This window comes from Pongo pygmaeus, chromosome 12 (genome assembly GCF_028885625.2).
Source record: "Pongo pygmaeus isolate AG05252 chromosome 12, NHGRI_mPonPyg2-v2.0_pri, whole genome shotgun sequence".
NCBI classification, from domain to species: Eukaryota; Metazoa; Chordata; class Mammalia; order Primates; family Hominidae; genus Pongo; species Pongo pygmaeus.
In genome coordinates this window covers 68,107,775-68,131,957 of record NC_072385.2, presented here as the reverse complement: position 1 = coordinate 68,131,957, position 24,183 = coordinate 68,107,775, and the positions used below count along the sequence as shown (strand labels likewise).

General features: G+C 46.6%; 1 protein-coding gene across 3 annotated transcripts in view; it reads right to left on the bottom strand.

The window, feature by feature from the left end:
• The window catches only part of SPRED2 (sprouty related EVH1 domain containing 2), a 120,448-nt gene extending 101,675 nt beyond the window's left edge, over nucleotides 1-18,773 (bottom strand). For 2 of the 3 annotated variants that reach the window (XM_063648654.1, XM_063648655.1), the window contains exon 1: nucleotides 17,941-18,720. Coding sequence is in view for 1 of the 3 variants with exons in the window: in XM_054475949.2 (XP_054331924.1) it covers nucleotides 17,941-17,966 (26 nt within the window). In the remaining 2 variants the exon portion in view is untranslated. Of the gene's footprint in view, nucleotides 1-17,940 lie in introns of all 3 variants that reach the window. The other variant, XM_054475949.2, reaches the window with a different exon arrangement.
• Between the last annotated feature and the right edge of the window lie 5,410 nt (nucleotides 18,774-24,183).

Sequence of the window (24,183 nt, the reverse complement as noted above, 5' to 3'; positions counted from 1 at the left end):
TCCCTTCTCCAAATAGGGGAAATTGTCCCTTCTCCAAGCAAGGGCTGCCTTGCTTGGTTTTTACACGTGTTTGAGTACTACATTTTTCACATTATCATCGCCTATGATCAGTATAACCTCTGAAGCTAATATTCCTGCTGCCTTTGAGAACACGGAGGCTGTGGATGTGAAGTGCTTGCCCAAGGGCCTATCAGTTGTCATGGAGGAGTCTTTCTTCAACCTTGGTCCCCTGAATGTCTGGGAAGGGGCCATCATCCCCACCGCCCCCCTCCACAACTAAGACCCAGCTCTGCTGTTTGCCCTACTGCCAGGTCATTCAGACTTCTACAGCGTTCTCAGAGGTTCCAACCCCTTGTCAAGATGCATTAGTACTATAGAAAATAATGTATATGCTTGGTGAACTGCAGGAACCTTAAGGAGATGCAAGACTTTGGCCATTACTGGAGTAATCTCAAAGTTGATCTTTAAATTTCTGTGAAGGGAGCTTTTGGGGCGGGACAGGGAGAACAGAGTTGCAGAAGTGACTAGGCAGGAATTGATTGGGAGCTAGAAATCTATAAATAAGGATGTAAATAGGAGAGTCAGCCTCTGGGGAGTATGAGCCAGATAGTTGTGTCCAGGATTCCATTTTTCAGGAGGGAAGTGTTTCTCTGAGTCATTAGTTGACTCCATCCTATTTAAAAAAATTTTTTTGTTTTGGTAGACACAGAATCTTGCTATGTTGCCCAGGCTGGTCTTGAATTCCTGTTCTCCTGTCTTAGCTTCCCAAACTGTTGGGATTACAGGCGTGAGCCATCACAACTAGCCTAAACAAAATGTTTTAATCATACTAAAATATACATAACATAAAACTTACCACTTTAACCATTTTTATACAATTCAGTGGCATTAAGTACATTCACGCTGTTGTGTAAGACTCTGTCTCATTTTTATGTATGCCCTTCACATTTTCTCCTAAGACATCAAACAACTTTTGGGCTTTCCCCACATTTGCACGCAGTGCCACACTTGTGGGTGACAAGATACAATCTTAAAACCTGGCATCAGTCTTTGTTAGAGACATCTGTTTTAAGTCAATGTATTTTCATTTCTAGGTAAAAGCATATGATTTTATAGCTCTGCTTTCCTTTAAATTCAAGCAAATACCAATCCTATGTTAACAGTTTTGTTAAAAAAAAAAAAAAATTCAAATACAAGGAATTATTCCTGTTCCCTGTAAAGTAACTGGCCCCCACTTCACCAAAAAGGGGCAACATCATAAAACACCTCTATATTTACTGCTTTAACCATTAAAATTGCTAAATTCATATCCTAAAGACATCTGTGTTACATCACCAAGGAAAATTTCTGAAAACATTAATAGACCTTCTAAAATTTCAGCCAAACCTTTAAAAATAAAAATAAAAACCAGTTATAATTTTGGACCGCTGGAGGTGATTTATTTTTATTTTTTTATTTTTTTTATTCAAAGAGACTCTTTGGATCAACAATTAGAATTTATTTTTTATTGGCTCTTGCAATTCGCTTCACTTGTAATATCCATTTGGTATATGCCTCCCTGAGAGGTTATCGGTCATCTAATTTGAAATGAGAAAGAACAAAGGGCGAAAGAAAAGGAGCAACATTCCTCTCCTCAGCTCACTAATATGAATGTGTGTCACCTTTTAAATACCACCCAGTATGACAAATTAATCGGAATGAATTAATGGGCAGAAGAGAGAGAGGAGGATCTTTAAAAAGACTAAATGCTCCCTGGTCAATACTGCCTAGGTTGGTTGCAACCTTCTAGGTTTGATTTGGGTGTTGCCCCTTCTAAATCCCTATTAGCTAAAGCATGTTAGAATCTCTTGGATTTTTAAAATACCAACTCGGGAGGATGGGAGGATGGGGGTGACATTCAGATTCAGTTGGTCTACGGATGAGAAAGGTTAAGATGGGAGAGATGAAGAGTGTTGTTTCTGCTTGGTGACATCCCCAAGCAACCTCAGATATGCTCTTCCTTGGGGCCTCTGGTTTTGTTGCTAAATTGTCCTTGTTAAGACAGCTGGGGGGGTTGTCTATTTCAGGCTGAATGCCAACCAACACACTGCCCAGGGACGGGATGGGAAATGAACCACACACATCTAGTTCTCCAGGTCACTGTTGTACTGCTCCATACTGAACAAGACAGTGTGGAAGAGTGGGTTTACAGGTAAGCCATTACAACCAAACTACCCTCACTGTTTAGCCTCACAAGGGATCCTTTATGCTAAGAAGAATGCCCAGCTGATGGGGATTAACAAGAAAAACAGAGGGGAGGGGGTCGCTGGAAGCCCAAGAGAAGGAAATTTTTAAAAAAATACAAGTTTCCGGCCGGGTGCGGTGGCTCACGCCTGTAATGCCAGCACTCTGGGAGGCTGAGGCGGGCGGATCACGAGGTCAGGCGATTGAGACTATCCTGGCTAACACAGTGACACCACGTCTCTACTGAAAAATACAAAAAATTAGCCGGGCGTAGCGGTGGGCGCCTGTAGTCCCAGCAACTCGGGAGGCTGAGGCAGGAGAATGGGGTGAACCTGGGAGGCAGAGCTTGCAGTGAGCTGAGATCGCACCACCGCACTCCAGCCTGGGCGACAAAGGGAGACTCCATCTCAAAAAAAAAAAAACAAACAAACAAGTTTCCTGTCCTACACAAGCAGTATGAATCTTGTTATCCCAACGGGAGTCCTGACGGTAAAATCTAGTTTCAAAGTAGGATTGGGAAATGGATCAAGCCTTACCATGGCAAAGCTGGGTGGAACCTCCTAGGCGTCTGTGGGACCTTGGGCTCTCCGGATACTGTGTCTTGGTTTGGGGACTATTTTCATTCTGTCTCAAGCCTAGGTTTGTAGATAGCCTTGGCCATGATACTTACTAGCTGTGTGATTCAGTACAGAGGACGAGCCCCACTTTATTCGGAGTTAACCTATGGTGCAGTGGCCTTAGAAAAACTGAAGAGTAAAAAACTACCATAAAAAATGCTGGTTATATGTATGACCAGACGGTCAACTCCTCCTTCTTCTCTCTCTTTGCTACAACAGCACCTGTTGGCTTCTAAGTTCACAGAGTTCTCACAATAACGTGCCAAAACCGCCACCCTTGCCATCCTGGCACCCACCTCCCCCCACCCCAGGAGACCTGCATATCAGATATTACTTCCTGCTGTCTATGACCACACTGCCTTGGCAGTTAACATCAAAAGCAAACACATGGGGAGAACAGAAGGCGCTAGAGCAGGGGAGGAAGAACAAGCATAGGTAATGTTTCATGAACATTTTTCTGGTGCCCAGGTGCAAAAACCTTGGAACTTCACATGTATTTCAACTGATCATCTAAGGACCCACCTTCTCTCTCCCAGGATAGTGAGCTGGAGGCCCTTCCCTGCCTCCACTCCCAGTGCTCCTGTACCTGGAACACAGACATGCGGAAACCAAAGCTTAAGACCCCTACCTACCATGTTCAGGAGAGCTACACAAGAACAGCATCTGGGAAGCTCATCTACCTCCACCTCATGCAGGGTGTGACCAAGGCTAGCCATCTGTTCAATGCTGGTGGTTCAACATCTACCTGGGCCAACTTTATCTCAATTAATTTCCACCATCTTTCTTCTGTCTCCTGATGGTTGAATAACTCAAAGCAGTTGTCATGAATGTTTAACACAGTACCCAAAACAGGCCTGGAACCAGATGATATCTCACTGATGTAGCCCAAACTAACTAGCTTTGTGACGCCGAGTTAGTCACTCAGCCTCTCCAGATTGCAAATTATGTGTAAAAAACAGGGAGCTGAGCTCGTATTTTCCTAAGATCCTCTCTAGTTCTAAAAGGTTATGGTCAGATGGAAACCATTTTACTTCAGCGAGAAAGGGCAAAGCATTAACCACTTCACCGACGAGTGCTGTGAGAAGTAACAGTACTGAAACCAAACAAAAACAAAACTTCACTTGGGTAATTCTAGGCTGTATGTCTGATTTACAAAATAAGTTGGCTAATTTTGTTCGGAATTTCACAGCCCCCTTGACCATCTTCCCCAACAACCATCTCTTCAGAATATAGGTTTCTATATCCAAGCTCACTGCATTTAACTAAAGTCAGAGAGAAAAATCCAGTGAGATGTCAGACAGAATTATTAGTGGTCTCCCTGACTCCAGTCTAGCCTGCACTCTCTAACTAATCTGTTTGATTCTACCAACATATCACTTCTTCGTCTCTTTGTTTCAAAGCCTCAACCAGCTCTGTTCTACTCAAAGAACAAAAGTCCAAATACATACTTTGTCAGCCTGGCTGGTACTCAATATCCTCCGAAATTTAGCTTCAGCTGACTTGACTGGCTTTCTTTGAGCTCCCCCAGCATAAACTCAGACATGGAGTGTCCCTATCTGTGGAAGAAACCTTTGGACATGAGATATCTCCTCTCCATCTTGCTGACCTGTCTCCTCCCCTAAATACTACCATCATCCTTTTCTGAGTCCTCAAAGACTCAAGACTCACCTTGTCGGAAGTGAACTCTCCCCTGGCTGGTGCAGTGATAAATATTTCTTTCTTTCTTTTCTTTTTCTTTCTTTTTTCTTTTTTTGACAGGGTCTCACTGTTTCCCAGGCTGGAGCATACTGGCACGACCTTGGCTCACTGCAACCTCCGTCTCCTGGGTTCAAGTGATTCTCATTGTCTCAGCCTCCCAAGTAGCTGGGACTACAGGTGCACACCACCACGCCCAGCTAAGTTTTTGTATTTTTAGTAGAGATGGGATTTCACCATATTGGCCAGGCTGGTCTCAAACTCCTGACCTGAAGTGATCTGCCCGCCTCGGCCTCCCAAAGTGCTGGGATTACAGGTATGAGCCACCGTACCTGGCCTTTAATTTCTTATCAATTTTTTCTTATTTTAAACAAGACTATTATGCTTATAAGTAAGAATAAAAGTCTGTGTTTTTAAAATATAAATTCTGCTTGCAATATTCAGAATGAAAAGAGTCCTTAAATATTACTTTATTATTCAATCTCTTTATTTTAGAGATGAGAAAACTGAGTCTGGGGATGCTGACAATCTTGCTCAAGGCCACACAGCAGGTCAGTGGCAGACCTAAGTTTTCTGACTCCCATCCCAGAACTTACCACACTTAGCAACCAGGTACCTATCTTCTTTAGACTTAGTATCCACATTCAAGAGCTTTCAGTGTTGAGTGTATCCCCTTTTCCACTTGTGCACCACACAGACAAGGTGTTCACACAAATGCTAACTCCAAGAGTAGAAACGGGACAGAGCTGGCAGACAGAAGATTCACTCCCCTAACTCTTCCTCCTTTAATCAGAAGACCCAACTTTATACCTAGTCTGTAGGTTAGACTCACTTGTAACTCCCCCCATCCAACTCCAACTAAACATGTCCTTTGCTTTCCTTCAGACCTTCCACTAAATCCACTCCAGAGTACCAAGGCACCTTCTGTGTATTCATCCCTCACCCCCAAAGAGTGCCCACACTTACATTCTTATATCCAGAATGCAGTTCATAACAATAATTCCCAACTTCCCAAGCACAAGGACTCAAAGGGAAAAAATTCCGGGAGCGCTTCCCTTCACAGGGATTATAGTTGTGTGTGTGTGTGTGTGTGTGTGTGTGTGTGTGTGTGTGTTTATTAACTGTGAGCAAAGAAAAATATATGCCAAACATCCACTGTGAATTCAGTAGTATTGTAATAAGGTTGTATTTTATTATTCTACAAATGTAGCTACATACACTGAAAGACAGCAATACATATACTTGGGAGACATTACGTATTTGGTTCACAAACAATGCATGGAGTGCATATAGTTTCCCAGACACTTGTTTGGGAACCACTGGGTGGTAGCATCAGTTCAACACTTGCAGATGAGATATCTAAATGCTGGGGAGAGACCTTAAGTTTTATTCACCTTCTTCTGAAAGAAAAATGTGACAGCCAGGCCAGGCGTGGTGGCTCACACCTGTAATCCCAGCACTTTGGGAGGCTGAGGTGGGCAGATCACTTGAGGTCAGGAGTTCAAGACCAGCCTGGACAACATGGTGAAACCCCTTCTCTACTAAAAATACAAAAATTAGCTGGGCGTGGTGGCGCTTGCCTGTAGTCCCAGCTACTTGGGAGGCAGAGGTGGGAGGATGGCTTGAAGCCAGGAGGCGGCAGTTGCAGTGAGCCAAGACTGCACCACTGCACTCCAGCCTGGGCAATAGAGTAAGACTCTGTCTCAAAAACAAAAAACAAAAAACAACAAAAAAAGGAAAAATATGACAACCTAATGAAGATACAACCAGAGGGTCTACAGTTTATTTCAGATTTCCCATTGCACCCACCTCCGTGTTGGAGTTATTGACAGCACAGGCCTTCATATTTTTAGTACCTCTTTTGGGGGAAAACAAAGGGGCCTCTCACTTATTTCAGTCCTCTAGTTTATTCTTGTCTTTCCCAGCAAAGCTGCCTCAAGTAGAAAGCCCTATTCCAATTCATATTCCAGTCTCTTCCCGATTTCTCACCAGAATTATCTCTAAAGAGTAAGCACTGACAAGTGATGGATAATTTGCATTTTAACCCTATTCAAATTTGGGTAAATGGTTTAATATGCATGCTAATATTCCATCATTATTCCAATTAAGGAAACTATTATGTTAAAGTGTTTAATCAGGAGAATTAGGGAGAACTCCAGACACCTAAAATTAACCTCTAATAGTCTTAACATTCATTTCATTTAAGTGCAATTTGCCAAGCTACAAGCAACTCCCGCTTAAGACTTCTACTTAGGCACGTGGGGATTCCTGATAAGACCTAAAAGCAATTCATTTCCTAACTACATTGCTGTCTAAAAGAATAAACTAAAAGGACCACAATACAATCAAATCCCCAAGCAGTCACATTCCAAGAGATTTAAACATCATCATCTTGATTCCCAGTAACAACAATGCTCTTTGCATCAGAAACAACACAACCACTTCCTCTTTCTCTGACCTTCTCTGTTTAATTACTTCCTGTGATTTCTTCTAGGGCTGAGCGCCCAAGCTTCCCAGGGCGGCAGCCTTTCCGTGCATACATGACTGATTTGTCTGACAGTCAGACATTACACATACAGTTTGGGACATCACATTTCTTTTTAAGTGATGGATCTCATGGGCCTCCTGGCATTCACCAAGAACTTTCTTTCAGCCATAAGAAAAGAAAAAATTCTTCTAGTACATTTCCATCTAAAATCAAGCTGTACCTCAAAGTTGTAAGTCCTGCCAAGAATGGGGAAGGACAGGCACCTGATGATACCTCTCAGTGTATGAGCACCACCTTCTTATCAAATGAGCCTCTTCAGCAAACATTCAAAATGCCAAAGATGTGAAGTCATCTTTTTATTAGGGTCTGGACAATGAAGATAAAACCATCACAGCCATGGATAAGCCCATGAACCCTCAGTGGCATCATTCCTGGGGAGTTTGTTAAGAATGCAGTATCTCAGGATCAGAATCCTCATTTTACCAGATTTCCCCAGGGAATCCCTATGTAAGCTCAGGTTTGAGAAGCACTGCTACAGGATCCTCCCCACAAAACAGCAAGGCTACATACAATACAGATGCAGGTGAACACCATGCTGTGTTAGCCATATTGCTCTCACAAGCTTTCCATCAGGGGTAAGTTGGCTTACTCTTTCCAAAACAAGTATTTGTAGAGTTGCTGTTTATATCTCAGTACAGAAAAGGCCACCTGGATGGGCACTGGCTCCCTACTGCATAGAGCTGAACAGGAATGCAAGGAAGAAATGTCACTGCATAGTTCTGAGGTGTTTACAGGATTCTAAATGAGTTCTAATTTCATTTGCTCAACAGTAATATAAACCAAGCTTTTCAGACAACACAATTTTTTATACGAGAAAACTGAGGCCCTGTGAGGTTGTAACACAGATTGTTGTTCTACAGATGTTAAGATTTGAAGTCAAAGGACCTGGGTTAAAAATAACAAATCCTGCTGTGTGTGTGTGAGACCTCAGGCAAGATAGTGCCCTCTCAGAATCTTTTCCTCACCTGTGGTATGTGGACGCTTGACGGTTGGACATATTCCATCCATGTGTGAATGTGTACGTGCTTGTATGTACAACACACACACACACTCTCTCTCTCTTACCCTCACTCATTCTTTCTCTCATACCTAAAAACGACTTGAAAAGCTTGCTTGTTCAAAGATTCCAGCAAGGGCCTGTAGGTCCTTCAATGCTGTGCATGAAGAGTTCCCCTACCCCAAATATGAGAACCCCAACACGTCACATTTCTAGTCTGCAGTTCCAGGAGGAACCCAGCAGGGAGGGGAAGAAAAAGGAAAACAACTCTAGTTAGTAATCAGTTAGTCAGTCATCAAGAGGGCTGTCCTCACACCTTAAAGCAGAAGAAACTGTCTAGCATCCTAGAATGTAAGTGCCCCGAGGGCAGGGACTTCCTGAGCCACAGCTCTGGTATTGTATGGCAGGCTAGGTGCTCTATATTTGCAGTAAGTGAATGTCACGTGGTAGGCATTCAATGGCTAGTGGCTCCCTCTCCTCTGGCTGTACTTCCACTCATTTATTTTATCCAATACAATAATTTATACATAATTTGCAATTGGGGCCTAAGTACATTCCAAATTCAAGTTATTCAGATTCACAGTATATCACACTCCAAATCAACACCTATAATCTAGCATCCCCAATTTTCCTTAGTACAAAAGACATCTTAGAATGGACGGTAAGGTCTTCAAAGGTTTTTTGTTGTTGTTTTTTGTTTTAACAAACAGCAGAGTACTGTTCTGAAATGTGCTCACACACAGACCAATGAGAAGGCAATCATTATTAGGCCTTCAAGGCCAGAGGTGAGCTGTTGAGCCCAGGCACATCATTCTAGCAAGGCAGATTTGCTTTGCGAGTCTGAGCCTAAGAAAAAATCAAACTTGACTTAACCTTTAAGCAAAGGGGAGAAATGTAATAACTATATTAAGACTATAGTGACACTTATGCTGCTTTAAAAGATCTATAAAAATGAGTAAAATTACTGGGATGTTGATAAATTAAACCTTTAGTCTAGCACTACATCTGTATACCCACTCCATCGTCCACTTTATTCCTTGGCTGGAAAAATAAAATGAAACGCCAAACATGGCATTCAAGCAGACAAAACATGTCATAAGCCAAGTGACTCCTAAGAGGATGGTCAGTCCCACCCATCCCCACCAAGCCTACTGACTTTTGTTTTAGAGATAATTTGAATGCTGTTGGTAATAAGGTATCTAGACCACATATCAGGAATGGCATAGGGACGGCAGGGGAGCCAAGGATGCTATTACAGGTAGGTACTCTTACCCTAAGAGAACAGACAAGCTATAAAACTCAGAATCTCAAAAAGCACAGCCAACTGGGATTACTGAGTAAAGGGGCCAATGGTCAGCTGGGCATTATTGATTATCACAGTAGAAAAACTACCAGGACACCATTAGAAAGCCAAAAGAAACAGTCAGTCTTAGAACATGACTTCTAAATCCTAATTATCCTTCCACAAGCTCCCTGAGGAGCCTTGAGCAAGTCATTTCAGCTCTCTAAGGTATAAAGTGAAAATATCGTTTCCTGCCTTGTAAAGTTCATGGATCTCCTCTGCCTTGTAAATTCTGAAAAGAAAGAACACCTTATTACATGACGGGGGACAGACCTGGGGTAGATGGATGCCACTGAATCTCAGTTTCTCAGGTGCTGTGCTAAATGTTTTACCTAGGCTACCTCATTTATACTTTTTTTTTTGAGATGGAGTTTCGCTCTTGTTGACCAGGCTGGAGTGCAATGGTGTGATCTCTGCTCGGCACACCCTCTGCCTCCCAGGTTCAAGCGATTCTCCTGCCCCAGCCTCCCGAGTAGCTGGGATTACAGGCATGTGCCACCATGCCCAGCTAATTTTGTATATTTAGTAGAGATGGGGTTTCTCCATCTTGGTTGGGCTGGTCTCGAACTCCCGACCTCAGGTGGTCGGCCCACCTCGGCCTCCCAAAGTGATGGAATTACAGGCATGAACCACCATGCCCGGTCCATTTCTACTTTTTAACAGCCTATTAGGTATACAGCAGAATGAACCTCATTTACATTAACCCAGGGCTGGTGGCTTAGGATACTTAGCAGGGTCCCTTAGTGGCAGGGGAAGAGGTACGGTCTCAATCCAAAGCCCATGATTCTTCCACTACCATTATGGCAGCCTCTCCTTTAGTAGTTTTGAAAAAGCAACTCAAAGTCTTTTTTGGATATAGGTATCCAAAAAAGATAATTGTTAAATTATCTTTAAATTGTGAAAAATTGTCAAATTTTTATACACGGTACAATTATTTTTTTCAATTAATGAATATTTACTTCAACCAATTGATAACTGTTTACAGAAAGCCTACTATGTGCTCAGTGTTCTGCCAGGCCATGGGTATGAGGGTTAATAAATTATTCTCAAAGGGCATGGTGGTGTACACCTGTGGTCCCAGCTACTTGGGAGGCTGAGATGGGAGCACTGCTTGAGCCCAGGAGTTCAAGGCTCCAGTAAGCCATGATTGCACCCCTGCACTCCAGCCTGGGCAACAGAGCAAGACTCCATCTCTAAAAAAAAGTAATAAAAATAAAAAATAAAGCTATTCCCATGCCAGGTGCAGGTGGCTCATGCCTATAATCCCAGCTCTCTGGAAGGTTGAGACAGGAGGACTGCTTAAGGCTAGGAGCTGAAGGCCATCCTGGGCAATGCAACAAGACCTCACCTCTACTAAAAATTTAAAAATTAGCCAGGTGTGGTGGCGCACACCTACAATTCCAGCTACTCAGGAGGCCAAGGCAGAAGGATCACTTTGAATACTCCAGCCTGGACAACAGAGCAAGACTCTCTGTTTCAAAAAAAAAAACCCAAAACCAAAACAAAACAAACCTATTCCCACACCTAGAAAGACAGATGGGTCAAGCTTCTCTGTGCATTCTCAGTTAGTATGGATGCAAATACAAAATAAACAGTGCGTATCTGAAAAGTCAGTACTGGAGGCCAGTGCCAAAGCAAAGCAATAAGAAAAAGAAACAAGAGGAATAAATAATGAAAATGGAAAGACAAAGATGTCATTACCAGATGAACAAATGAAAGTCAATTAAAAACTTAACTGATAATTAAGTTTTAAGCATTTATAAATGGACCACAGGAAATATATCGAAGAACAAAAACAACCAGATCTGAAAAATCGTTATTTCAGGACACAGAGGAGCCAAAACCATACATTTTAGAAGCTCCCAATATTTGTTCTAATCTCTTCAATCACAAATGTTAAATGCTAAGGGTGAAGTCAAAATCTGTTTCTTTACCTTTACCCTCTAAGTGCAAGTAAACACAGAAAGTTTGTTTTTAAATAAATATTCAACTACCCTTTGAGAGTAGCAGGAAGAACATAAGCACAATTTGATAATATGTGTGCAATATGCCACATGTGAACATAATGTTGATAAACGTTACCTGAGAAAGGGAAATGGGTAGTTATGAAACAATTGTTACTTAATTTAGCAAACTCCCATGATCCTGGCCTAACTTTCCTTCCATGACATGGGACATATGTCAAGATGTAACAATCCTTCATGTCTATCCAGGGCAAGCATATAAAAAATATATTTTGTTCCACGGGGGCACTGGAGCATCCATACAAAATATTTCTTCTACTTCAAAGTCACTAAAAGCCCTAGAAAATGCCTTAAAAGCACCATCAATGTTCTAGACTTAAATAGTAATTTTTAAATATTTCTAAGAATAAGTTATCAAGTTTATTGAGATGACGGGGTCTTTTTAAAAAACTCAGCCTAATTTACCTTAGTAAAAACAAGCCCAAACAAATAATCACATACACCAAAACTTTCTGGTCTGCCTCTATTATCACTTGTTCAATTTCTGAAAATTTTGCTGTTAGACTGTATTTGTGTTCAGCTGGCAATACAGGAATGATGCCAATATTAGAGTTCATCGGCACAGCTGTATCCACCCTCAAGTGTTAAGACTCCAACAGAACCCTGCAGCTATTGCAAATTGTTAATACTGTGATTTCTGCAGAGATTCTCCTGCAGAGGCATAGAAACAGGCCCTGTCTTATTGTGGTCAAGATTTTTACTTGTCAGTTCTCGCAACAATGAATGGAATCAAAATCAGTTTTGAGTTACAAATGACAGATCACTACCACCAGACAGTTCTGCATGGAATTTCCACAAAATACCAGAGGCTCAATGTGAACATGGTTGAGTTTCTCAGGAGGCTTATATATATACCCTAAGCTAACCAAATACAACAATTGTAATTACTGCATTAGTCAGTAGAGATGAAACAGTACTTTAAAATAATTAAATCCATTATTTTATTCAATAGACATTAAGCAACCACAGTGTGCCCAATGGTGTTGGGCCAACAACTAGAAAACTAGGCATTTGAGAAGTAACCTTGAATCCAAAAAGCTCATATTCGGATGCAGAATCTAGCTGGGTATAAGCCTAACTTGAAATAATAATTGCCATATAGTGTAGGGGAAAAATATAATACACACAGACATTGATTTTGCCTTGGATTTTGACTTTGACTTGATTTTGACTGGGAGGAGGGGGTTATGGTGGGAAAGTCAAAAAGGACCACCCAAATGCAATGGCTCAGAGATGGCTGGGGGCATGAGCAGAATGTCACCTACTGGAGAAGTGAAGGAAGAAAGAAGAGAATTTCAGAATAAAAGCAAGAGTAAGCAAATTGCTAAGGCAAAATAGTTTTGGGTATTGCTACTGATCCACTTTTTATATATTGTACTGGTTAAAAGGACAGGAAAGCAGAGGGGGCCAGCTTTAGTCAGAAAGGAGGTTGCATTTGCTAATATTCCCATGGAAACAAACCCAGACCACAACCAGCTGATGGAGCTTAGTCCACTCCAGGTCTATCACCTCACTAGCTGTTCAGCCTTGCACTAGGCACTTAACTTTATACTATGACAGGTCCTAGCTTACAAGCTCCTTAAGGTCTTTCCAGGTTTTTTTTGTTTTTTCTTACTTTTAAGATTTTTTTTTCTTGAGACATGGTGTCACTCTGTTGCCCAGGCTAGAGTGCAGTGGCACAATCACAGCTCATTGCAGCCTCGACCTCCTGGCCTGAAGCCATCCTCTCCCCTCAGCCTCCTGAGTAGCTGGGACTACAGGTGTGTGCTACCACACCCGGCTAATTTTTATTTTTTATTTTTTTGGTAGAGACAGGGTCTCACTGTGTTGCCCAGGCTGGTTTTCCTGGCCTCAAGCCATCCTCCGGGCCTGGGTCTCCGGAAGTGTGGGGATTTTCTGAGGAATAAATCAAGATTCTAATTCTGCACAGTCAACTCCATATTTTTAACATTTAAGGGTTCTACTCATGTACAGTAGAACCATACCCCCTGGTAGAAACATACCTGCCTTTTTAAGGCAAACACAAAGAAAATGGATCAATACTCACTGTATCAGTTTAATTTCCACAACTGTTATTTCAGTTAACGTAGATCTAACATTCCAATAATAACCAACTCTGAATTTGCACTACTCCCATTATCTTTAAGGTGTATCACAGAATTCTCAAGCCCAAATTTATTTAAATCCATTTTAATTCAGTATGCCCCTCATGCTTCACAGCATTTTCTGGGAAGATAAGTGAAGTGAGAAAAATGATGGCAATGACAGATTGTCACCAGTTCAGAAGAATAATAAACAAGCATGATTGGCAGAAAGGCTCCGAGCTCTGAGTCAGAACGACTGAGGCTGGACCCCCCAACTGGTTTGCAGTGGTTAGTTAAGAGCCCAGAGCCCTTCCTGAACCAGGCTACTGGAGTGCTCAATTCCCAGCTCCTTCAGTTACTCATAGGATGACCTTGAGGAAAGGACTTCACCTCTCTGTGCCTCACTTCTCCCATTTAATAGGGATAATAATACCATCTACCTCGCAGGATTTTTAAGAAGACTAAATGAATAAAGTGCTTTAAAAAAATGTTTGCTGTCTCGGGCAACTAACTTGACATCGGCTTTCTCATCAGTTAAATGGGGGTAATACCTTCTTCACAGGGTTATCTGAAAACGAAGCTGAGCCTGAAAGAAATCTATCTCAGTGCCCTGCAAAGAGCCACACAGGGCACCTGTTTTATGCCTAGTCCTGTACTATAAGCTTTACATAGGCTATCTCATTTAATTCTCACAGCAGCTCCACAAAATAGGTAGTATCTATTCCCATTTTGTCCACTCCATATAAAACTGACATGACATACGAAAGCAAACTGCCTTAGATCATAAAGTAAGCAAATGGCTAAGCCTTAAGCCTTAAATACATGTTACAAATGCATTTAACTCGGGGTCTTCGATTGGTCTCTGGCTGAATAACCAGTTATAAAAGACATTTTTGCAGACAATTCAGACAGAGTGTTAAAGACATCAGGGAATTATTAATTTTGTAAAATGTGATAATAGTATTGTGGTTTCACAGAACAGTATTTTTATCTCCTGAGAAGTAAGCTCAAATATTTAGGTATAAGAGTCCCAATGTCTGCAATGTCTTTGAAATGGTTCAGCAAAAATACTTACGCCTGTTTTATTAATGGGAAACCTTTCGACGGTTAGGAAAACTATGACTGAAAGGGAAGCTGCAAATCCATTCCCAGCAAGAAGTGGGTTACAGAGAAGAGTTCATGAAAGGAACAAAAGAGAAAGCTGAATGGCAGCTCGATGTCTCCAGGGTTAGAGCTTGGTTCAGTAAGGTTTATCTTGTCTGCAAATTTCCAAGCCATTCAATGATCAAATGCTTTAAAGATAGTGACAAAATAGGTATGGATTTTAAAAAATTTTCCAACCCTATGCACAGAGGACGACTTACAATAGTTTGCTGATGCTCTTCACTTCGTAAATTATATTCTTAAAAGTCTGTATAATTGTAAATTTTAACATGCATTTCTATGGCGGGGGGACGAAAGAGAGAATGGTCAGTGTATTTTCTATATGGAAGATATCTTTTGGGACCATTATCAACAAGAGCAAAGAAACTTTCCTGAATTACCATATATTAGAAGAATTTTAAATTGACATGGAAAACAACATTAGAAAACAAAACATTATTTTTTTAAATTAAGCACAGTTTTACTATTTGCAAGATTCTGATTTACTGCATTCTGATGCTAAATGAAACAGATATTATCTGGACCATTCAACAAAACGTTTACTACATGTAGACTATCAAGTCTATTTTACCTAAAGTACAAATATATCTTTCCTAGGTCTCCAGTTTGATGCCACCAGTTCTCTTAAGTAGCAACCCCTGCCTGGTTCCAAAGGTATCTGAGAGACCTCAAACATAAAATCACTACAAGAAAAAAATAGATCAAATTCACCCAAAGTAGGAATCTAGCAAAAATCTAAGCAAATATGGCTACCTTAATCAAACAATAATTTTAGCTCTAGACTTAAAGACAGTGGCAGCAAACAACAACAAAATAACAAAAAAGCAATCACAGCAAGCTCTGTAATTCAGAGAGAGAAATCTTACTGTCACTAACATTTAAAAGGAATTTTTCAGATGCGTCATTACACAGGTACGTTGAACAAAATAATGGACAGTGGCTACCATGGCAGTTTAAAGCCCACGAAGTCGCTTTCTTCTCAGGCATTTTAAGTTTTGTGCCAAGGTCATCACATTAAAAATAACCCCTATAAACCCATTTCTTCAGTGGCTGAGGTGCCAAGGCTTTCTCAGTCTCTAAGTGAAACTAGAACTCCTCAAATATCTATCCTCTCAACTGGACTTGTGACAGCAGTGGAGGCTGCGGCTTCATGCTGAACTTGCTCTGAGAGCCTAAAATGGAGCTATTCTTTCCTCGCTGGTGATCCCACTCGAAATCCTTCTGCTTTGGATAGCAGATGGAGAAAGATGCAAGGCGGACAAGCTGCCACAAAAAGGGCCAGGTCAGGCCTGTATTCTCAAGGGGTGGAGCCAAGGTAGAGTGGTCAAACCTTTCCAAGAATCTGCAAGGCCACAGCACAGCAACCAGCCTCACTGCTACTACTACTCTGTGTGCAGGTACAATCGAGGGCCCATAAAAATACTGATTTATTGGCCACGTTCAAAAGGCAGCAAGGCCCAGCAGCATATTCCTTCTCTGTATTTCAGCCCTAAAAGCGCAACTTTTTTTCATTTTACCATTTTAAGATGCTATATACGAAGACAAAGCAAAACGTCTGAAATAGAAACACCAGCAGATGCGGTGGGACGTCTGCGACAGGCACACCAGCAGGGATCCTCTCCTGTGACGGCTGTCTGGAAGATCAGGGGTTACTGCAGTCAAAGTACCCTGGGGACTCACAGGAAGGAAATTGAAATTCCCTTTCCCAAACACCAGCCCCACTCTAGCCCGGACTGGCAACAGCAAACGCCAAAGGATAAAGGGGGTATATTTAATAAAGTGAGTAGATTTCCTAGAGTAGGGCACAGCACTGTCACCTGCTGCAAGAGACAAGCCTCCCAGTCGCCCAGCCCTGAGTCACTTCCCCTCCCAGTACTCTTGAGGCTCAATGCCTGCGGGGGGCAAAAGACCTGGGGCCTCTGGAGCACGCCTCCCGCAGCCCGCACTCCCCTGCAAAGACGCGCGCGGGGCCTCCCTCCAGGGCGCGTCCCCGCGGCTGCCAACCGGCTCTTTGCGCCCAAGCCCGCGGCGCCGCTACCTTGGCTAATGGCAGCACTGAATGAAAGGAACCGATACAGGCTCCGGATTTATGAATGTGCAGGGGAGGAGGGGAGGGATATCATGTGACAATAAAGGAGCGCGTCTTATTCACAAAAAAAAAAAAAGTGGCTGGTGGCGGGCACAGCCACTGAGCAGCAGCGGCGGCCGCCGCGCGGTGACCGCTCAAACCCCAGGCAGAAGACCTGAGGCGTCGGGCCCCGCGGCCCCGCCCCCGTCGCACCCTAGACTGAAAACGCCTCAGACCAGGGAGGGGAAACGCCAAACTGGACCCCTGGACCGCGAGGCAGGAGGCAGCTGCACCTCCGCCCCGGGCTGGCGACAGTCACGGGTCCCGCGCGGGGCGGCCCAGGATCCCTCCGGCGGAGCGCCCCGAGCATTGTTCCCCTTGGGCCCGCGGGCCAGGCACAAGCCCGTGCACGCGCACCCGCGAGGACACTCACATATACACACACACATGCGCCCCCAGCGCGATGCCCCGCACGCCCCCGCCGCACACGCCTCGGTCAGCCCCGAGCAGCCCGACCCCGCAGGACGCGTGTGCCGGCCACAAGCGCGTGCACAGGCACTCACGCGCCGCGGGGCCCCTCGGGCGGCTCCAGCACGCCGGCCCGCGCGGGGACCCTGGCGCACCAGACCCCCGCGCAGCCCGCGCCCGTCCTCCTCTCGCTCCGCCGTGTTTTTTATGAATGAAAATGTGGTATGCAAATGAGAGCGATTCAAGAAAACGAAATGGCGGAGCCTAGGCCCCAGTGGGCTCCGGAGCTGACTGCAGGGCTCGCGGGGCGGCGGGAGTCACAAAGTCACTGTGCAAAAACCCACCGGCCCCGGGAAGTCGGAGTGGGGGTGTCAGGTCTTCCGCTCCAGCCGCCGAGGATTTCGGGGGCGGGGGAGCTGTAAGTCCTCGGAGAGGGAGCGGAGACCGCCCGGAGGTCACCCGCACGCCCTTGGCCCCCGGAGCTGCCACCAGCCCGCCGACCCTAGGCGTGCGCCCGCCAGCCCGCAGCAGTTTTTGCCCCCTCCTCACTTCAACAAGCAGGGAAGCCTTGCGTCCCAACCCCGACAGGTCAGCGAGTCGCTGCACCCCACGCCAAGTTCACCCAATAAGCGTCCCCGCCCGCATCCTCAGCCCCGGCCCCCACGCTGCCCCCGCGGGGCACCCTCGTCCCACCCCACGACCAAACTTACTCGTCCGGGTGTGTTTCTTCGGTCATTTTCTTGTTCACCTAGACGCCTGTCCCGCGGCGGGCAGCTTTGCTCCCTTCATCTTCCTGTCCGCTCGCCCCCCTTCTTCACATCTCCGGAGATCGCCTGATTTGGGGAGGGGGGGCGGCTAGAGATGAAGGGGGCGCCGCAGCAGAAGGGGAAGCAGGGCGCGGGGTAAGGTTTGGGGGAAGGGGTGCAAAGGCAGGCTGCGCGGGGAGTGAACGCCGCAGCGCCGTGGGGAGAGGCGGGCGGAGGCTCCGGGGGCTCGGGAGCGGGCAGAGGGGGCGAGATTTGGGAAGGGGACGGCGGTGGGGGAGAGCAGGAGAAAAACAAGCGCGCCTCGGAGCGGCGGGGACTGCTGCGAGGAGAAGAGCGCCGGCCGCGGGTGGGGGGGCTCAGTCCGGGGTCGCCCCCGGGGGGCCGGGCCAATCACGGTTCCGGGGAGCGGTCGGCGGCCGGGGGAGGTGCGCCTGGGAGGCGGTGCAGGGCGCCCCGTCCGAGCCCCATCTCTCGACTCCACCGATTTACTCCATATTGGATTCTCACCGCCGCCAACAGGAGGAGGAAGTAGGGCGGAAGCGATGACGTCTTCCCAGCGGCCAGAGGTGGTGGAGTGCAAAAAGCTTCCTACTTGCGACCGAAAAAAAAAGGGAGAAGAAAAAAAAAAACTTTGTCCCGCCTACTGAGCACACCCCGCTTCCTCTCCCCCTCCCTCCTGGCTTCCACTCCCGGGGGAGCCGCGGAGCCGAGTTGTTTGCTTGCGCCGCGACCGTCTGGCTCCGAATCCTCCTTGATTAGGGCTCCGGGTTTTAGGAAGCCCGAGAGGAGGGAGGAGGCGGGAGCGGAGGACTCGTACACATCTGGCCCCCGTTTTTGCCCCCTCCCTCCTTCCAAACCCCAAGATTAAAAATCGGGGGGTTGGGCGGGGGCAGAGATGGGAAACTCAAGGGAGGGGAGGGAGTAAAACAGCTGAAGAGGTGCTCAGGCTCAGAGGCACAACTACCCCCATCGCGGGGTGGGAAGGTAGGGGCGGCGCAGGTGCCAGGGGCTGGCTTCTCCAGCCCAACCCAACCAGAAAGGGGAGGGGGTTCGACTTTGCCAAGGTTCTGAAAGGCAGAGGCTTTTCCGTTTCACGTGAATCTTGTGATTTTTTTTTTTTTTTGTCTCAATAGAGGAATGGATTTTTGTTTTGTTTTGTTTTGAGATGGAGTCTCGCTCTGTCCCCAGACTGGAGTGCAGTGGCGCGATCTAGGCTCACTGCAACCTCCACCTCCTGGGTTCAAGTGATTCTCCTGCCTCAGCCTCCTGAGTAGCTGGGACTACAGGCACGCGCCACCACGCCCAGCTAATTTTTGAATTGTTAGTAGGGAGGGGGTTTCACCGTGTTGGCCAGGATGGTCTCGATTTCTTGACCTCGTGATCCGCCTGCCTCGGCCTCCCAAAGTGCTGGGATTATAGGCATGGGCCACCGCGCCTGGCCAAGGAACGGACGTTTTTAAGAATCATTACTCGTGCAAAGGAAAAGGTCAACCCAGCACAGCCCAGAAACGTTTGCATTTCCGTAGAAATTATGGAATTTCTCGCGTTAAGAGGCAGCCCCGGCCGGGCGCGGTGGCTCACGCCTGTAATCCCAGCACTTTGGGAGGCCGAGGCAGGCAGATCACCTGAGGTCGGGAATTCGAGACCAGCCTGACCAACATGGTGAAACATCGTCTCTACTAAAAATACAAAATTAGCCGGGCGTGGTGGCGCGTGCCTGTAATCCCAGCTACTCGGGAGCTGAGGCAGGAGAATCACTTGAACCCAGGAGGTGAAGGTTGCGGTGAGCCAAGATTGTGCCGCTGCACCCCAGCCTGGGCAACAAGAGCAAAACTCCATCTCAAAAAAAAAAAAAAAAGAAAGAAAGAAAGAAAAAGAAACAAGGGACATAGTCCCTATCCCTTGCTGCTCTCCAAACACAGTAGACTTTTCCATCCTCTTGAATGTCTGTGGGACAATCCAGATATGATGTTAACTAAACAGCAAGCACTGAACAGGTTAAGAGATTAAATATTTGCCTCAGGCTGGGCGCAGTGGCTCATGCCTGTAATCCCAGCACTTTGGGAGGCCTAGGTGGGCGGATCACCTGAGGTCAGGCGTTTGAGACCAGCCTGGCCAACATGGCAAAACCCTGTCTCTACTAAAAATATAAAAATTAGTTGGGTGTGGTGGTGGGCACCCATAATCCCAGCTACTCAGGAGGCCGAGGCAGGAGAATTGTTTGAACCCAGGAGGCAGAGGCTGCAGTGTGCCAAGACTGCACCATTGCACTCCAGCCTGGGCAACAAGAGCGAAACTTTGTCTCCAAATAAATAAATAAATGCCTCAAATTTAGTATTCCTAAAATTTATGTGCACATAAGAGCCACAAATGCTCCGAAAAGTTTCACCTTGAGTCAGAGAGAAACTGGTGGTTTACTCCAGGCTTTGTGCTTATCACAGCCATGATCTCTGTGGACATGGAGTGGGGTTCACGCTGGTGATGTGTGGTGGTGGGGAGGGCATGAACCAGGGGATGGAACAGCGTGGTTCTGGTTTTCTCCTAGCAGTCCTGAGACCCCGAGTGAGTTTCTTTATAAAACAGGAATAACAAGGCCAAGCTTGTCTTTATCAGTTTTTGAGGTCATTGAGAGTTCCTGAGAAAGTACTAAGCAAAGGCAAGATCTCATTGTCTTCTAAATCCCCAGATGGCTAAGGAATCTACCCAGGTCTCACCTTTGGCCGTGGTTGCTCTTCTCCCTGGGAGTGCTGAAAGAGATCCCACCCTGTTATTCCTGAACTTCCCAGAACACAAGCACTTACCCATGTCAAAATTATCCACCCTATGGGCATCTCTTGGGCTCCACCCTCCAGTTTCAAGGTACACAAATGGCAAGGTGGCAGGTGAGGTGATTAATTTCTGCAGGTAGGCCAGCTCTATGAGCAGGTTAAATTGGTGTCATCACCACTCACTCAGCCAGCTCTCTGCTTAATAGCAGTGAATGACTGGCCCAGTCTATGGACCAGGTTGCCAGCGGAACAATGATAAATATTCTGAGGTCCAGGAGTCCCCAAGTCCCCACTGGGATCACCTGGTGCTATACTCCAGCTGGGCTATCTCAGGCAGGCCCTTAGGTCCACTGAGCCTTGGGTTCAGTGTCTGTTGTGTCGGAATAGTACCCACAACATAGGGTTGCTGGGAATGTTAAATGGGCTATACAGATTCCTGGTAGCCCTTTCCTCTCTCCGGCCAGCTGGTTTACCAAATGCCCCCCTCCACTCTGTCCTTCATGTTCCTTTAAATGAAGGCTGCCAGTTCTCTTCTGCCTTGTTCAACACCCAAAAGAGGCCTTTCGATGGAAACATTACTAGCAGGTCACTTCTTGGTCCTCCCCATCAATTACATGTGGTTGAGGCAAGTCTGACTCCTGCAGCTCCATGGAATAAATGAGGATATTGGGCGAATAACTCAGATATGTCTGTTGATCTGAACATCAGGGTGTTATCAAAGTCCATTGGATTGTTGCTGGAATAGGGGATATCACAGGTTTAGGGCTTTAATTGAATGTCACTGCTGAAAGAGCTAAGGACCCACATCCCTGTCTCTCCCCACAACCGGCAGAACAGGGGGCTGCGGGAATCTCTGAACACGATCAAATCAATAGTGTTCAGTCAGAGTAGGATCGTAAAGCTTCAAAAGTAATATCGATCTGCTCACAACTTCACGCAAACCCAGCGGGGCCCCCAGCAGGTCCCCCACCTACAGGCTTCTCAGTTCCGAGTCCTGGGCGAGGGAGCACCCCCACCCGGGCCCTTCCCGCGGGCTGCCCGGAAAGCCCGGAGCGCGGAGCCGGAGCGACCCTCAGCGGCCGGGGACGGGCATGCTCAGTAGCCCCGCAGGTCCTGTTTCACTGGGAAGCCGGCCGCGGCCCCCACTCCTCCCGCCTGGCTCGGGCGCCAGGAGAAGCGGACATTTTAGCCTCTGCAATCCGCTCTTTCGTTCGTGTCCTTCTCCCCCCTCTCGTCCGGTAGGGCCGGCAGTGTAGATTTCCCCAGGGGCGGGGGTGGGATCTTAGCAATCACTCGCCCTCCCCCCTCCCAGAGGCGGGGAGGGGGTGATTTAGGAAGGACTCCACGGGGCCCAAAGGTTCGCACCGCCCCGCCGCGGCCCAGCCTGCAGAAGCCCCCCGCTGCCGCGGCGCCCCCGCTCCCCGCCTCGCGAGGCGCGCGCAGCTGCGCCCGGGCCTGTCCTCGCTTCACCCCCACTCTGCCCCTTCGGTATTTCTCAATGACCGGCGCTCCGAGGACACTTCCGACGCGGGAGGGGGTGTCATTAGCGCTCGGTTTATCAGTTCCTTCCGGTCTCCCCCAGCTCGGCCCTGCGCGCGGGGCCGCGCCTCGGGCGATCTGGTGCCTTTATTATGATGTTTAAGTGAGCAGTCGTGTGTGCCAAGTGAGTTTGTAGCCCAGCTGTCTCCCCCAAGCCCCGCTGGCAGGAATGGAAACCCAAGCTCTCTCGTAATGCAGGGGATGATGCAAACTTAGAAACTGACCCGGCGCCCGGGAATGAGGCCCCCCCGCCCCGGGCGTGCGGCGGCCCAGTCGGGGCATGAATGGCTGGAGCCCGATTGCATAATCTGCGCGGTATAAATAGCCGGCGGGCGGGCCGCTGACGCGCTCGGTTGTGCCGTTATCGTGCAATGCTTCATCCCCGGTGCCGTTCACTCCCAGGTCGTTTTCCCTTTCAGCTGCAATGCCGGGATTTTAAATAGCAGAGATGAAAGGCCCCTGCCCCCGCCTCCCTCCTCCCCTGAGTTCATGTATTATGAATGAAACGGCAGCCTCGCTGCTTCCTGAGGTGCTCCACTTCAGGTAGGAGACAGGCTCAATGTCAAGGCAGCTGGCTACCAAAAGTTGGGTGTGTGCGCGCGTTGGGGAGGGACGGAGAGCAGGAAATAATTGACAGGCTGGGAAACATTCTTTTCGAGAAAATGTAACCGCTCAGGGTTTGCCTCTGGAGTTTCAGTTTACAACTGTACAAGCCTCAGTCAATTTAAGAATGGATTATGCAAAGGGGCTTTCGACTGCGGCTTGCTCGCCCTCACACCCTAGGCCGCTGTCTCTGTGGAAAGTGCTGTTTCATTCAGAGGAGCTGGTTTCTGCCCTCCCAGGGAGGCAGCACACATCCCCTCTCCCCTCTCCCCTCTCATCCCCCACTTTAAGATGAGCCCTGAGAACACTTGAGGGTCTCGAGAAAAGCAAATGCTGGTCACTGTAGCCATTCTCTAGTTCTAGAACCCCTTGGAAGCCTCAGCGAGGTCCAAAGCTGAGTAAGTTTTAAAACGTATTTTTTTCCAACAGTTTTTCAAAAATAGGTAGTCATTTTAAAAATTAAAGGATGCAGCAAGTTTTCATCTTCTCATGAATACCAGATTTCAACTTAATTTCTTAACATAAAAATGGCCAGTTCTTCACAAATGGATTTCTGACATGTGAAGGGCAATGGTCAATGTCATGATTTTTTTCATTGGATACCCATTGCTCCAGTCTGCCTTGAAAGCACCAGGGCTCTATGAGGCAGTGGGGATACAGGGGTGAAGAAACCCAGGCTCCTTCCCTCCAGGGATTCGGTCAGCTGGGGCAACAGGCATGTAAAAAACACAGGAGGCCGCGAGGTAACAGCTCTGAAAAATGGAGTAAGAAGAGAAAGCAGGGGTCAGGGAAAGGATCCTTGAAAGATGCTGGGAGTGCCCTTAGATAATTGTAAGGGGAGGGATCTCGGGGATAAAGAGCCCGGTTACCAAAGGCCCTAGGTGCGAAATAACGTTGGGAGGAGGGGGAAGGAGGTGCAGGAAAGGGTGGAGAAGGGTGGAAGCCAGGTCAGGGAGGTCACACAGGCCTTGCTGAAGAAGGTTACCCTTTATTTTGAAATCATGGAACCTTTTGTAGTCGATTCACAGCTGATCTTTGTCTAGTCCCAGATCACTGCAGTGGCTCCCAAAGTTATGCAAATATGGGGCAAGTGGGCATCCATTGTTCTGGGATTAGGGCATCAAACCAAATTCACAAACTGACAGCTCCTAGGCCAGATAAGGCCCCAGACAAGTTTTGTTTTGCCTGGTTTTTTTGTTGTTGTTGTTGTTGTTTTTTAATCAAGCTAACAGCTTAAAACCAGAATATTTCACATAAAACTCAATATTTTTGGTTC